Below are 17165 nucleotides of genomic sequence, written 5' to 3' on the forward strand. Positions count from 1 at the left end.
CCCCCTGTTAATGAAAGCCAAAACACCATATGCTTTCTTAACAACCCTGTCCACTTGGGTGGCCATTTTAAGGGATCTATATACCTGCACACCAAGATCCCTCTGTTCCTCCACACTGCCAAGAATCCTATCCTTAATCCTGTACTCAGCTTTCAAATTCGACCTTCTAAAATGCATCACCTCGCATTTATCCAGGTAGAACTCCATCTGCCACCTCTCAGCCCATCTCTGCATCCTGTCAATGTCCCGCTGCAGCCTATAACAGCCCTTTATACTGTCAAAGACACCTCCAACCTTTGTGTCGTCTGCAAACTTGCTGACCCATCCTTCAATCCCCTCATCCAAGTCATTAATAATAATTACAAAGAGTAGAGGCCCAAGGACAGATCCCTGTGGAACACCACTCACCACAGACTTCCAGGCAGCATATTTTCCTTCTACTACCACTTGCTGTCTTCTGTTGGCCAGCTAATTCTGTATCCAGACAGCTAAGTTCCCCTATATCCCATTCCTCCTGACCTTCTGAATAAGCCTACCATGGGGAACCTTATCAAATGCCTTGCTGAAGTCCATACACACCACATCCACAGCTCAACCCTCATCAACGTTTCTAGTCACATCCCCAGCATACCCACCAGTATTCCTCCACTGACACTCTCGTTCGTTTGGCTGAACTGGTCCTCACCCTCAATAATTTCTCCTTTGAATCCTCCCATTTTCTCCAGACAGGCACCTGCATGGGCCCCAGCTATGCCTTACTGGTTGCATGGACCAGTCTATCTTCTGCAATTACACCAACACCATTCCCCACCTTTTCCTCCGTTACATTGATGACTGCATCGGCGCCACCTTGTGCTCCCACAAGGAGGTTAAACAGTTCATCAACTTCATTAACACATTCCACCCAGGCCTTAAGTTCAACTGGACCATCTCAGACACCACCCTACCCTTCCCAGACCACTCCATCTCCATCAACTATGACTCACTCAACACAGACGTCTTCTACAAACCCACCGACTCCCACAGACTACACCTCCTCCCTCCCTGCCTCGTATAAAAACGTTATCCCTTATTCCCAATTCCTCTGCCTCGGCCGCATCTGCTCCCAGGAGGACCAATTCCACCACAGAACACATCAGATGGCCTCCTTCTTCAAAGGCTGCAATTTCCCCTCCCACATTATCGATGATGCCCTCCAGAGCATCTCATCCACTTCCCATACCTCCGCTTTCAAACACCACCCCTCCAACTGCAACAAGAACAGACCCTCCTGGTCCTCACCATCCACCCCACCAACCTCCGTATACATCGCATCAACCTCCACCATTTCTGCCACCTACAAATGGACCTCACCACCAGAAATATGTTTCCCCCCCTCCCCTATCCGCTTTCCGTAAATACCATTCCCCCTGCTGCTCTCTTGTCACGTCCATGCCCTCCACAACCCATGCTCCCCTCCTGGCACCTTCCCCTGCCACTGCAGGAATTGTAAAACCTGCGCCCATACCTCTCCCCGCCTCACCTCCATCCAAGCCCCAAAAGAGCCTTCCATGTCCATCAGAGTTTTACCTGCAATTTCACATGTAATTTAATGTACCCATTGCTCCCAATGCAGTCTTCTCTACATTTGGAAGATTGCAGAGCACTTCAGAGAACATCTCCGGGACACCCGCACCAACAAACCCCACTGCCCCATGGCTGAACACTTAAATTCCCCCTCCCACTCCGCCAAGGACATGCAAGTCCTAGGCCTCCTCCACAGCCACACCCTAACTACTCGACGCCTGGGGGAAGAAAGCCTGATCTTCTGCCTTGGGACCCTCCAATTACATGACATCAATGTGGATTTTACCAGTTACCCCATTTCCCCTCCCTCCATCTTATCCCAGTTCCAATATTCCAACTTGTACTGCCCTCAACCCCTGTCCTTCTCCCTCCCCAACCTATCCGCACCACCCTCCTCTCCGACCTATCACCATTGCCCCCACCTCCGTCTACCTATTGCACTCTCAGCTACCTTCCCCCCAGCCCAACCCCCTCTAATTTATCTTTCCACCCCCTCGGCTCACAAACCTCATTCGTGATGAAGGGCTCTTGCCCGAAAAGTCGATTCTCCTGCTCCTCGGATGCTGCCTGACCTGCTGTGCGTTTCCAGCACCCCACTGTCGACTCTGATCTCCAGCATCTGCAGTCCTCACTTTGTCCTACTGGAATTATATTGCTGTACTTGGGGTTGCTCCCTTTTAGGTTATCAGAGTAATGTTCAAAATGTATGGGTGCATATTCCTCATTCTATTTCATTATTCTCCAAAGTTCCATGAGAAAGCGAAAATAAATAATGTTGGAAAAGAGTAGAATGATTTATGGCAATTTCAAACTACAGTTTACAACACTTAGATCTCAAGAAAGAGATAACTTCTTTTTAAAAAGGTCATATAACTGGGACCCATGGTATGGCCATTCCCCAACAGGGAATTCAAGATAAATGGCAATTTCTCGTAGTATTACAATCAAAAAGCCAAGGCAGCTGTAACAGCATTGTACAAAGGAAAGATTCAAGGGATGGATCAAAATTCTTTCTCCAAAAGGCTGTCATGTTAGCTGTGAGGTGCTATCAAATGTCAGGTGATGATTCTGGGAAGGAGAAATGGAGCAGTCTCACATATTCAGTTTAATGCTAATCTTGACTCACTTATACCAATTAGCAATGGAACGATAGGCCGTGGGATGAGGAATCCAAATGATCCTTTTTGTGGGAAATAAAACAAGCCAGTAATTTGTTCAATATAACTAACTACAATGGTGCAGTCTTTAATGTTTTTCCCATCAATATCAGTTTTAATTATGGAATAGCTGATTGATGAATTATCATGAAAATGGCTTTTTATTTTCGGTTGATTTCATAAATAGTTTTGTCACAACAGCGTGTTGCTGCTGATATTATGGGGAATATAGTTTGCAGCAATTAATGAGCCCAACAATGCAAGCAAGTTGAATTAACGAAGAAATATTTGTTTAGCCCAGGGCAGATCTGTGATTGTGTCACATCACGCTGACTGTCAACACTCAATACCGTCTCTAGCTATAACAATACTCTGATTTAAATTTTACATCAAATATGGAGAAGCAAGAAAGGTGCTGAAGTTCATAGATGAATGACTTGATTTTTGAAGATAATTTTTGATGGACATGTTTCCTCACAAAATTAACATGAACAATCTTGCAAACTCTCTTACAATCAGGTGATTTTAAAATGTCAATGCACCTTTAATATACAAACATCAAAGTAGAGACCAGCAACTTTTAAAGGAGGCATTTGAAATCCCAGTTATTTACCAGAAGAAAATGTCACAAGAGTTCACAGTTAAAATAATTTTTTATCGTGCAAGAGTCAAATAAAGCAAACACAAAGTACCATCTTAACTAACTGTCTACATTCTAAACCTCGGAATCAACACAAGTTTATCATGAATTAACAGACAAATTTCATTAAATTATAAATTATACCTTAAATATCAGATACAACCAAGACTGATCTTGCAAATGGGCTTGACAGTGAACTCTGTCATACTATACATCTCATTAATCTGTGTCAAAATTTCCTTCAGAACTCTGTGTTCCTCATGAAGCACTTTTTTCTGGTCTTTTAGGATTTAAACTGATCCTTAGCAGATAGTAGCGTACAGCCAACCTGAGTTCTACAGTCACATGTCTGCAAATCCTCATCAGTTCTGCTTGCAAATGGGCCTGACAGTCCTCAGCTGTGTCCAAATTGTGAAGATTCACCATCATCATCTTCAAGTAACAGTAACAGAAAGGGCTGCGGAAACTATAGGGCAAAAGGTTCTCCTTTTTTGGCAAAATGTTTTACAAGGGAGATTCACAGAGTGGCCAGTCTGTCATGGCCAATGTTGTCTTTTCACATGCAATCTTCTGCATTTCCTCTCCTTAATTATGTAACCAGCAACGTCAGTACCTGCCACTGTGCTGCAAGAGTGGCTCACCACTGCCAAGACAACGCAACATTCACAACACTGGCGCCACATTTAAAACCCAGCTGTACACCAGTTCAGACACTGCATGCCAGGAACTTCCCTTCACACTTTGGTGCTTGGCTGTCATTGCTAAAGATATATATTCCAGAAAGGAATATGTGCTCCCCGCTTCATTACCAGGAACCTGAGGGTGCTGGTGGATGTTATGATGGGAAGAAGGGCTGCATTTTTACCTGATTGGCAAAGGATGCCACACCATCAAACTCAATCAACTAGGACCAAGACAGCAGCCCAGATAAAACACTCCAGGGAAAATAGCCCCAGCCTAATTAGCCTCTCCCTATAGCTCAAATCCTCTGAACCCAGCAACATCCTTTGTGGGCGGCACGGTGGTTAGCACTGCTGTCTCACAGCGCCAGAGATCCGGGTTCAATTCCTGCCTCAGGCGACTGACTGTGTGGAATTTGCACATTCTCCCCGTGTCTGCGTGGGTTTCCTCCGGGTGCTCCGGTTTCCTCCCACAGTCCAAAGATGTGCATGTCAGGTGAATTGGCCATGCTAAATTGCCCGTAGTGTTAGGTAGGGGTAGATGTAGATGTAGGGGTATGGGTGGGTTATGCTTCGGCGGGGCGGTGTGGACTTGTTGGGCCGAAGGGCCTGTTTCCACACTGTAAGTAATCTAATCTAATCTAATAAAACACAATGCAAAGCAGTACAGAAAGGAGATTAATGACCTATATTCTCCAAGGGTAAATGTCACCATCTTTATTTATATAGACAGGCCACTAATTATTGAATGCTTCCACACCATATCCTTTTCTCTAAGGCCTAAGGACTGCAAATTTCATACCTGCATTATGTCCACTCAGCAGTTTTCACGCACCTCATCCTCCCAAATGACTAAACCAATCTGCCCTTTGTACTTCCTATTTACTCACTGGGGTCACCTTATCATGCATTTTTTTGCTCATGCATTTACTGCTCTTCCATTCACTGTCATCACAGTCAGTCCCTCCCTTCGTTTCACTTTTTCCCTGAGAGAGACATCTACAGAGTACCCTAAATCATGCACCAATAATCTTCAGACTGCTTGCATTTGACCTGCAGCACTGACCATAGCCAACCTCCTGAAATGGAACTGGACAGTCCCTTGACTGTTGAAAAATGTGGCGCTGGAAAAACACAGCAGGCTAGGCAGCATCCGAGGAGCAGGAGAATCAACGTTTCGGGCATAAGCCCTTCTTCAGGAATGAGGCTGGTGCGCCAAGCGGGCTGAGATAAAAGGTAGGGGGGAGGGAATTTGGGGGAGGGGCACTGGTCTGTAAAGCACCATTGAGCATGGTCTCCTTTGACCCTACCAAAGACAAATATTCATGCTAATATGTTACCTCCAACACCATAAGTTTTTATGTTCTGCAATAACCTTTTATGTGACACCTGATCATAAGCCTTCTGAAAATGTAAGTACAGTATATATGCAGGCTCGCTTTTATCCAGAGGGCGTTATTCCTTCAAAACATTTCCAACAATTTGGTTAAACACAATTCTTCTATGACAAAGCTGACTCCTCGTGATTACCTTGAACATTATTTTTTAAAGTGCACAGCCAGAACAGCTTTTTAATGACATATTCTACACATAACCTATGATAGAGGTCAAACTAACTGGTCGAGAGTTTCCTGCTTTATGTCTCCCTCCCATCCCAAATAGAGGGGTTATATTCGCTAATTTCCTGTTTCAGGGCTATTTTTAGGCATAATGGTATGAAAAGAGAGATTAATGACATTTGAAAGCACAAAGGTTGTGCAGATATTCAATCACTATACAGAAGAAACAATTAGAAATGTTATCTCTATTTGTTCAATTGCATATTGTTCAACTTTTGTTGCTGGTTGCTGCAATGACAATGTGCATTCAAGGGCACTGCATGTCAGTTCTGGATGCTGTGGACTTAGAGATGTCCTACTGTAAGTACTGGCATCTCTGATTATTTTGATCAATATATATGCAGTCCTAACTCTTGGACAGCATTTGTGATGGTGGAGGACTTGTAATGCATCTACCAAACCAGCAGCTAGTGCTTACTCAATTAGCCCTGCGACAATGCTGTTTGAACACCATCTACAACTGCTTTGTTGGATGTCTTGCTAGTGTCTGCATGACAAAGTTCTTTGTAAAGCATTGCCCCCATTTGTAGAACATATTAGCAAGATACAAGTCTCTTAGTGCCAAATTACAGATACCCATAGCAAACAAAGCAGCATGTGCATGGACTTGTTTCTATTCCTGAATGCAGAAAATTCTGCAAAATTAATACCAGCATGTCTACTCATTAATTAGCCACTCTTAAGAACCCTAGAATGAAGTTTATCATCCACATGCACTTTATTCAGATTTTTGCTTTGCTCTGAACTGAACAGCATGTCCAATAAGATATTAATAGCATTAATGATGAGATGGCTATTGATATGTGGTACAGTTGGGAAAGGCTGGTAAAAGACAAAACAATTGTCACTTTCAGAAAAGTATAGAATACACCAATGGAAAAACACCAAGGCAAGTGGCCTTCATACCAGTCATTCTTATTTTGCTGTTAGTGCATCTCCCAGCAGAGCTACTAAAAGGGAGCAAGGATCCCACCAATCATGCTAATGAACGTCTGGCAGCTCGTTTAGATCCCAGTCCCTCGGTTTCTCAAACTCTACAGACTGTGCTAATCCCTCACAATAAACTGCTTGTAGCCAAGCCAGATATTTATTACTATTGATCAGCCATGTCCCAGTTAAGACTTTTGTTCTCTGAGCTCTGGACTCTGACCTCAATTAAGTTATGAATTTCAATCCAATAGACTGCCTCACTAACTCCCCTGCTCTCTCTGACTGTAGCAATTATAATTAGCAAACATAGGAGTCATGGAAAGAGCAGCTCATGGATCATGTTATTTTAATAATAAATAAAGCTTTGGTGGCAACAAACATAGAAAGTATCTTGAGAAATTAGACATTCATGTATTTAATTGGAAAACTTGATTTTTTTCTGCCAATATCAATTTCTAATAAATCTTAAGTTGCATAAAATCACTCCTGGGAGTAGACATAATGTTCATAATATTAAACAAGGATCGACATATCCATTAGAACACTAGCATATTTTATGTATAGAGGCAAAAGAATTAAAATATGGTGTCCTCATGGCACGCATTCAGCACAAGTTTCAAACACTACTTCTGGATACTCAGTATCTTGCCTCACAGTTAACAGTACAGTTTAAACTAAATTACACAATCATCACAGAACAGCAACATCTTGACTTATCATGCAAACAGTTCAGTTCTGGCATATTGTGCTGTGTGCAGGTTGGAGGCTTGAGGCTGAGAGATCTACTTCATATCCCTGATATCAAGGGGGAAAGTGGAGAACCCAGAGAGAGAAAATGATGACAGTGCATGTCAGGATAATTCATTCCTTTATAGCCAACATTATTAGTGGAATAATAAGCCGATTTGTTAAAGCAGTTAAAGTTATCATCGCATCCCTAAATAGGCACTTATTCACCTAATAGAGCTTTATGCTGAATAGCAGCAGATGCAAGATACAAGATAACCATAGCTGGAAAAAATAAAAGGTACATTAAACAATTTTTCAATAATGTCTAGGATATTCACGACATTAGAAATTCAGAGATCAAGAATGTAAAGTTGAGTGAGCTTTGTGCTATTGCTTTTTAATGTGTATTTTAAATTAATCCCCAATATCAATGAGCAAGTTCTGTGGAAGCTAGCTAGAAAAAGCACTGCACCCAAATTTATAATCTTTTATTTCCCAAAATTTGTATCATACCAACAAAACTGCATTTATGGCTCACTTCTACTTGCCCTGCAAAGACCTCTTACATTTCTAATGTAATGATGCTTTAATAAATATAGAGCATTCCAGGCGAGTCAGACAGCAAAAACTTGTATTTCTGTAGCAAGGTTGAATTCTATAACATATTTAACGTAGTAAAAATGCCACAAAGAGTGTAAGATATTAAGGCAGATGACCAAAAGCCTTGACAGGTGAGGGCAGAGCTACCAACAATAGAAAATTAAAATCAGGATTACTCAACAGGCCAGAAACAGAGGACTGTAGATAGTTCAAAGGCTGTAAAAAAATGCATAAATAATATGACAGGAAGCCAAAGAGGGATTCAAAATCAAAAAGAAGAATTTTAAAGTGGGAGGTGTTATTTAGCCAGAAACTAATGAGTGGTTAATATAAGGGATTTAGTACAATTTAGGACCGGGCAGCAAAGTTTGGGATGACACAAAATCAGAAATTGCTAGAAAAATTCAGCAGATCTGGCAGCATTTGTGGAAAGAAAGCAGAGTTAACGTTTCAGGTCTAGTGACCCTTTTTCAGAATGTTAACTCTACTTTGTCTCCATACTGAGATTTTTCCCGTAATTTCTGAATCTTGTTTCCGATTTCCAGCATCACAGTTTCTTTGGTTTTCAGTTTGGGATAGCCTTGTCCTTCTTAGTGGTGGAAGCTGAAAAGCTCAAAAGTTATGATTGAAGTATGCTTGATGATTTGCCACAGTGCCGCCAAGAGCAAATAAATACTGTACTCATAATGGATGTCTATCCAGATGAGTTATGAATATTCCATCAGTCTCTGTCTTCCAGATGGCAAAGCAACTTTGAGACATCAGAAGATGTCCCATTCAACAGCAAATCTAATCTATGCTCTGCTCTTTCATGTCTGTGATGATATGGTTATGCTAGTTAAACTTCAGGATGATAATAATGATGACATTGCAAATGGAAGGACCGTTGAAAGTTAGGAAAAGGTAGCTATATCTTTCTCCTAGGAAGTAATCGTTACCTGCCTCTTAACACAAGGCTGCATTTTGTCTGAGTCCTGTTACAGACTGTGATGGGCTGCTTCGTCATAAATAAAGTCAAATATCACAATCTTCAGTGAATAGCACCATATCGTATCTTTTAAGAAAGGAAAGGTTCTTAAAAGGAGCTGCTGAAAAAAGCTGAGGACATTAACCAGAGAACACAGTAACAATCCCAGAGCTGTGATGGCTTACTTCTGACTATCAAAACCATATTCTCCTTTGTGCCAGGTATGACTCCAGCCACAGGAAGATTTTATGAGTGTCTACCACCAAACTTAGTTTGTAAGTGTTTTACGGTTTGGGCACAAACCTCATTGAATCCCTAATTAATAATCATCAATACGTATGGAAATTTAAAAAAAAAGGCAAATGTTCTACCAGACTTTATACCTTACTTGCTAGAATTTACTTCCTGTATCTTGCATTAACACAAAATGCTATTTCCTTTCTTTGGTAGAAATCAAATAAGTTTATTGGTACTCCTGTCAGTTTTCTATTGCTGATCACTGTAATAAATGGTCTGTGCTCCCTACTGTTATGAAGGGGTAAGGGGTAGTGTACCTTTAAGAGAGTTGAAAGCTAGCAAGGACTTAGAGAGGAATAGAGAGTCTGGAATAAGGTAACAATGTAACACTTGGTCGGAACTGGCTGGGTTGCTATGAGACAAAAACAAATTCAAATTCAGTCAATCAGTTTAAACTATGACCCAAGATACCAAGTTTGAATTTGGCATTTTGACAATATTAAAACCAATGAAACAATCCAATGTTTTGTGGTATAAAACTGGAAAACAAAATGAGCAGTTGGGGAGAACTGCCAATAGACCAACAGGTGCAGGCCGCTAGTAAGAACTCTTTGAGAGGTACCTATCTTAGAGCGAATTTGTACAGAAAAAAAAAACATTGACACTGACCTGGAGAGCAAATCTACAGGAAGATATAAAGAGGAGATTTCACAGCTGGCTGGTTTTGAAATTTGAATTTTTCGATAAATCGTAATCGGACGTTTTATCAGACCAGTATTGCAGAGGGGGAGGTAATAATATAGTTTGGAGAAAGGAGTTGTAAATAGTTGACAGTTAATTATTCTCTGTTAGACTTTAAAAAAAGTTAATTTTTTGCTTTTAATAGTGACTTTTGGGACAGTTCTTTGCCTCTTGAATTTTTGCAAATAACAACACAGGGTACATCTTTTCTGTGTTGCTGGTTTAAATTAGCAGGGGGTGTTCAGCCAATGTCATAACACTACTTAGTAAGCTACAGCCTAAATAATTCCAGGCACAACAATAAGGGAAGAAAAATATCTTCATGTGTTGACAACAGGCTACAATAAAGCCCACATAGCTACATATAGAACATACAGAACATAGAACAGTACAGCACAGAACAGGCCTTTCAGCCCATGATGTTGTGCCAACCATTGATCCTCAGGTAAGGTAAACTTAATGCACGAACCCTCAAATTTCTGTGACCATATGCATGTCCAGCAGTCGCTTAAATATCCCCAATGACCTCACTTCCACAACTGCTGCTGGCAACGCATTCCATGCTCTCACAACTCTCTGCCTAAAGAACCTGCCTCTGACATCCCCTCTATACTTTCCGCCAAACAGCTTAAATCTATGACCCCCCATGTTAACAATTTATGCCCTGGGAAAATGTCTCTGGCTATCAACTCTATCTATGTCTCTCATTATCTTGTACACTTCAATTAGGTCCCCTCTCTTCCTTCTTTTTTCCAATGAAAAAAGTCCGAGCTCAGTCAACCTCTCTTCATAAGATAAGCCCTCCAGTCCAGGCAGCATCCTGGTAAACCTCCTCTGAACCCTCTCCAAAGCATCCACATCTTTCCTATAATAGGGCGACCAGAACTGGACACAATATTCCATGTGCGGTCTAACCAAGGTTTTATAGAGCTGCAACAAAATCTCACTGCTCTTAAACTCAATACCCCTGTTAATGAAAGCCAAAATACCATATGCTTTCTTAATAACCCTGTCCACTTGGGTGGCAATTTTGAGGGATCTATGTACCTGCATACCAAGATCCCTCTGTTCCTCCACACTGCCAAGAATCCCATCTTTAATCCTGTACTCAACTTTCAAGTTCGACCTTCCAAAATGCATCACTTCACATTTACCCAGGTTGAACTCCATCTGCCACCTCTCAGCCCATCTCTGCATCCTGTCAATGTCCCGCTGCAGCCTACAACAGTCCTCTATACTGTCAACGACACCTCCAACCTTTGTGTCGTCTGCAAACTTGCTAACCCATCCTTCAATCTCCTCATCCAAGCCATTAATAAAAATTACAAAGAGTAGGGGCCCAAGAACAGAGCCCTGTGGAACACCACTCACCACTGACTTCCAGGCAGAATACTTTCCTTCCACTACCACTCGCTGTCTTCGTTCGACCAGCCAATTCTGTATCCAGACAGCTAAATTTCCCTGTACCCCATTCCTCCTGACCTTCTGAACGAGTCTACCATATGTACTACAAATTATGAAAGAAGCTATCCAGTAGGACATCATAATTTGTTCTGATTCATGGTAAAGCATTATTTCTAAATTATTTATTATTAGCAGTACTGAACCTTCAAGACTCCATTACATAGGAACAGGAAACCTCAAATTAAACAAGCCACATGATATTCCATCCACTCGTGTTCTATATAGTGACATAAAAAATAATTATAACACATTGAGTGGAGTATTCAGGACTACATAATCTTCCAGACTAACTCACAGATTTAGCACTTGCTGGGTCAAGGTCAATCTCTATTCAGAGATGCAATAAACTAGCATTGTTGCATGCCCACCATAACACTGAAGAGAGCATCAAAAAATAAAAAGGCCACGTGGTTCTCAAAGAAGGCATTATTCTCTTATCTACAATAAGATGTTAAGACCATAGGAAATAGAAAAAGGACTGGCCGTTCAGCCCCTTGAGCCTGCTCTGCAACTCCAGAGGATCGTGGCTGATTTGACATTCCTCATGTCCACTTTCCTCAGTTTCCCCATAACCTTTGATTCCTTATTAATCAATAATTTATCTATTTTAGCCTTAAATATACTCAAGAACTTTGCCTCCACAGTTCTATGTGGCAAGGAGTTCCAAAGATTCTTAATCGTCTGACAGAAGAAATTTCTCCTCATCTGAGTTTGAGACAATGCTCAGTAGTATTGGACTCTCCCATGAGGTGAAACATCCTCTCAGCATTTGCCCTGTCAAGCCTCAAGCATCTTACATGCTTCAATGAGATCACCTCCTATTCTTCCAAAATTCAGTGAGCAGAGTCCCAACTCTTGCATAATTCACAAACCCTCTGAACTGTTTCCTATGAAATGATATGTTCCTTAAATAGTGGGACGAAAACTGCTCACAGTACTCTAGATGTAGACTCACCTGCACCTTGTACAGTTGCAGTAAGACCTCCCTATTCTCATACTCTAACCCCCATGAAATAAGGGTCAACATTTCATTAGCCTTCCTGATTTTCTGCTGCACCTGTGTGCTAGCTTTCTACATTTTGTGTACAGGTACCACCACATCCCTTTGAATGGCAGCCTTTTGCAATTTTGTCCACATAAATAATAATCTGTTCTTTTGTTCTCCCTTGTAAATGAACAACTTTGCATTTTTCCACATTATACGATTAGATTAGATTCCCTACAGTTTGGAAACAGGCCTCTCGGCCCAACAAGTCCACACCGACCCTCCGAAGAGTAACCCACCCAGACCCATTTCCCTCTGACTAATACACCTAACACTATGAGCAATTTAGCACGGCCAATCCACCTGACCTGCACATCTTTGGACTGTGGGAGGAAACCGGAGCATCTGGAGGAAACCCACACAAACACAAGGAGGATGTACAAACTCCAAACAGACAGACAATCACCTGAGGCTGGAATCGAACCCGGGACCCTGGTGCTGTGAGGCAGCAGTGCTAACCACTGAGCCACCATGCTGCCCAGCAGAGATATATTTGCCAACTTTTTGTCCACTTACTTACCTATCAATATCTCTCTGTAAAATGTTTGTATTCCTTTTACAACTAGCCTTTCCATCTATTTTTGTGTTGTGTGCAAATTTGTCTACAGTACATTCACTTCCTCCAAGTCGTTAATGTATATTGTGGCCCTGGCACTAATCCCTGTGGAACCCCACTAGTCACAGGTTGCCAACCTGAAAAAGAACCCCTATCCCCATTCATGACTTAACCTTGTGTGAGGTATCTTGTCAAATGCCTTCTGGAAGTCCCAGTACAGCACATCTACTGGTTCCACACCCCTGTCCCAACTATCCACCTTGCTTTAGACTTCCTTGAAAAACTCTAATAAATTAGTCAGACATGATTTCCACATTAGCCATGCTGACTCTGCTTAATTAGATTACGATTGTGCTATAATGTCAGTAATAATGGATTCCAATACTTTTCCACAGTAGATGTTAGGCTAATTGGACTACAGTTATCCACTTTTTGCCTACCTTCCTTCTGTCACATTGGCAGTTTTTAAATCCTCCCATACTTCTCCAGGATCAAAAGATTTTTGGAAAATTACAATCAATGCATCCACTATCTCTGCAGCTTTCTCTTTTAAAATGATCGGATGCAGGCCAAAATGGCCAGGGACTTGTATGACTGTAGTCCCATTAGTTTGTCTAATACTACTTCTCTAAAAGTGATGATGGTATTTAACTTGTTCCTGTATTCTTTAGTATTAATGGGAAGTTTGAAGTACCTTCCACCGTAAAGACGGTTGCAAAATATTTGTTTAACTCATCTGCCATTTCCTTGTTCCAGAGAACTATCTTCCCAGATTCATTTTCGAAGGAGCTTATGTTCACTTTCACCTCTCTCTTTCTTTTTAGATATTTAAAGAGGCTCTTATTGTCAGTTTTTATATTCCTCATTATTTTGCCCGTGTACTTTGTGCTCTGTCTCTTTATCACTTTAGTCTTCTTTTGCTAGATGCTGGATTTTTCCCAGTCTTCAAGGCTATAACTGACATTTTCCTTCTTCTATGATTTTTCTTTCAATTTAATACTCTCCTTTACTTCTGCTAGGCTTGGTTTATCCCTCAGAGCCTTTCCTTCTAACTGGGATATATTATTGCTATGAGACATAGATTGCCCCCTAAATGTCTGCCACTGCTTGCTTACTGTCATTTCTGCTAACCTATCCCCCCCAGCTCACGTTAGGTAACACTATCCTCATTTCATTGTAATTCCTTGTATTTAAGTTAAACATAGTTATTTTCAAGCTTTTCACTCTAAAAATGAATATTAAATTTAATCATATTATGATCACTACTTCTTGGGTACCTTTTCCCGCAAGGCCATATGTATGCTTCATTAACCATTATCACATCCAAGTCAGCCTGGTCCCTGGTTTGTTCCATGACGTATTCCTCTCAGAAACTATCCTTTATGCATGCTGTGAATTTATTGTCATAGCTATCCTTTCTAATCAACATGAAGATTAAAGTCATCCACAATTAACGTTGTATTTTTACATGCTCCTATTTTTTGCTGATTTATGGCCTTTACTACAGAGTAGCTATTGATTTAAGATCTGTCCATTACTCTTACCAACGCCTTTTTCACTTGCTTTTTTTAAAAATTACTCCTGCCCAAGTGGACCCAATATCATTGGAGTCTAGATTAGAGTGGCGCTGGAAAAGCACAGCAGGTCAGGCAGCATCCGAGGAGCAGGAAAATCCACATTTCGGGCAAAAAACCCTTCATCAGTCATTAAAACAATTAAAAAGCATTGATTAAATTAAACAGTCAGTCAGTCAGTCAGTCACTTGTGTTTTTGCCTTAAGGAATTTTCTGATGATATCATTAAAACCGAGTTATTGAACGTGGCAGTGCCAGGAAGCTAAACTAACAAACAGTGTTTAATTACAAGGCACCCCTAGGTCAAATGGTCATACTGCTAATAGGAATAGTAACAGGTTCCTTCACATTATGATATTCAGTAGCTCCTTCATCTTACTTCTTCTGAAGAGGCCATCAACATAAATCATGTAAAAAGATGAAAAGGGGCAAAAATAATCAGAAAAGCTGATCAAGGTAATTAACTGTTCTATTTTACAGGTTTACGTATGGTACTCTTCTTTATTACAATCTTATTTGATAAATGCACACGGAATAAAACAAGCAAGAAAACCATCAACAATTTAAAGAAAATATGAGCAATGAGAAAAAAAAGACAGGGTTTATTTAGATCTAAATGAATTATATAGATTGGTCCAATGCTCCATGAAGCCAGCCACTCTAAGTCTCTTGAACTAAGGTAAAATTGTTGGCCTCAGGTCATTTTCCAAAGGGAGTGCACTGATGTATAAAAAGGCCAATATATTACTGGTATCCTGTTTCAAGTTTCTGAATAGCTGCTGCTTTCACATCTGAACTTTTTGTCCTCTGTACACCTGTAGCAGATAAAGAACATCAGACAATGCCACTGCAAATCACACAGATAATTTAACAAATCATACTGGTCTGCAGTGTTTAACCCTTCCCATATTCACTTGTGAACATTACATATCCCTATACCACTGGAATACATTGGTTAATAACACAAACCAGAAATTCTTACTGCACACATATTCTGATAAATGATGTGCTTTGATTTTGAAATAAAAATTACAAAAATTACAAACTTCAAAAGATAATGCATGTTTTATACAGCACTGATTAGGTAAAATATAATGGTGTGAGTGGCACAGTGACAGTAATTCAGTGACACCTGTGCTGTCTCACAGGTCCAGGGAACTTGTGAGACTTCTAGTTACTAATGGCACCAAGGGATTTGTCGATATTATGGAATTTGCTGTTGAGGTTGACGATCAGCTACAATCTAGAATGGCAGAATAGGCTCAAAGGGCTGAATGGCCTATTCCTACTGCTATTATGTTCCTAACTGAAATGCAGTGAGCTATATTATCATTACTTCTTTTGATCTTATTTTTATTACTGTATCATGCAAGCTTTAATATTGGGGATGGTAGTTACTAAGTGCAATGGAAGTTGATTAATGAATCTTCCATTCCCTCTGAACTTTCCCATCTCAGTTTTCCAAAGAAGGTACTGTATATTCTAATTTCCCATATTCACATCCCCAAATGTCATGAATCACTCTATCATCACATAGTTCAATCCATCTAAGGACCTAAAAACTGTGCAAATTCTATTGCCCTGTTCCTGCAGAATCTATAAGCTTCTGAAACCCAATCAGTGTTTCATTTCCAATACTTCACAATTTACAGAATGTCCATTGACAATGATCTTTACAATCTTCTCCAATTTTCTTTATACGTGCACATGCGCAACATAAAGCTATTTTCAAAAAAGTTGCATTTGCTGACACCTAAGAACATTTCTAGTAGCAGAGAAATTTCTGAAATAAATTTAAGAATGATAAAAACCTAACAAACCCTGAAGCATTGACCGAAGTAGTTCGACAAACAGCAGAGATTTTATATTCTTAGGAAAGGTCATCTCTGTCTAATCAGTTTCCCTGAGCTCTCATATTAGTGTTGATAACTTAGCAACTGTCAAAAAACATATTTACCCACTGGTTGGAATTATTTTGTATTTATCACAGTAACATATTACAAAGTGTAAGGCTTAAGTCAGACAATCAGCAGATTCTTGTACCAGCATAATAAAAGCAAAGTGCAGCAGATATTATAAATCTGGAATAAGCATATTTCAGTTCCCAAATAAGTCATTTCAAACTCAGGATGTTATCTCTGTTTCTCTCTCCACAGATGTGGTCAGACTGGCTAAGTTTCAACAGGGCTTTGTTTTCATTTTTGACCATCATATTGCACCCAGCATATAATAACAAAACGGCCTCGTGAATATTGCTAAATTCAAGACAAGTTTTCTCCAATTGTGGCAACATTATTATTCCTGTTATGTCACAAAGTAAAACCTGCCTTTAGTGCCCTTTACTCCCTTCCCAGCACCAATAGTACACCCACTCCCCGAAATCCTGCAGTAACCAGCATAGTTTATAAGCAGGTCAGTTTGCAACTATGATGAGAGTTTCTGCTCAGCTATGGTCACTAATCTGGAGTTGGTACCAAATCAAGACAGACCACCTGCCAAAGGAAGTATTTTCTTTTCAGTTTGGTCTGCAAGATCTAAATTAGAAATAAACCAATTTCATAAACCATAATATCACACTCGGTTAGCTCAGGATTTCATTAAAATGTCTCCCTTAATCAAACAGTTTTCTGAAAATGACACACAAAAAACCTCAAGAGGCT

The 17165-nt window shown here is 40.4% G+C and overlaps 1 protein-coding gene across 7 annotated transcripts in view; it reads right to left on the reverse strand.

Annotated features, from left to right (window-relative positions):
* Positions 1-17165, reverse strand: part of acbd6 (acyl-CoA binding domain containing 6) — a 183064-nt gene that overhangs the window by 96520 nt on the left and 69379 nt on the right. Inside the window, exon 8 of one of the 7 annotated variants that reach the window (XM_072573523.1) lies at positions 15095-15320. The exons of 5 other annotated variants lie outside the window; for them this stretch is intronic. In XM_072573523.1, the coding sequence (XP_072429624.1) occupies positions 15266-15320 (55 nt within the window). In that variant the 3' untranslated portion in view covers positions 15095-15265. Of the gene's footprint in view, positions 1-15094; positions 15321-17165 lie in introns of those variants that run through there. One more of the 7 variants, XM_072573529.1, reaches the window with a different exon arrangement.

Source organism: Chiloscyllium punctatum, chromosome 7 (assembly GCF_047496795.1).
Source record: "Chiloscyllium punctatum isolate Juve2018m chromosome 7, sChiPun1.3, whole genome shotgun sequence".
In the NCBI taxonomy this organism is placed as follows: Eukaryota; Metazoa; Chordata; class Chondrichthyes; order Orectolobiformes; family Hemiscylliidae; genus Chiloscyllium; species Chiloscyllium punctatum.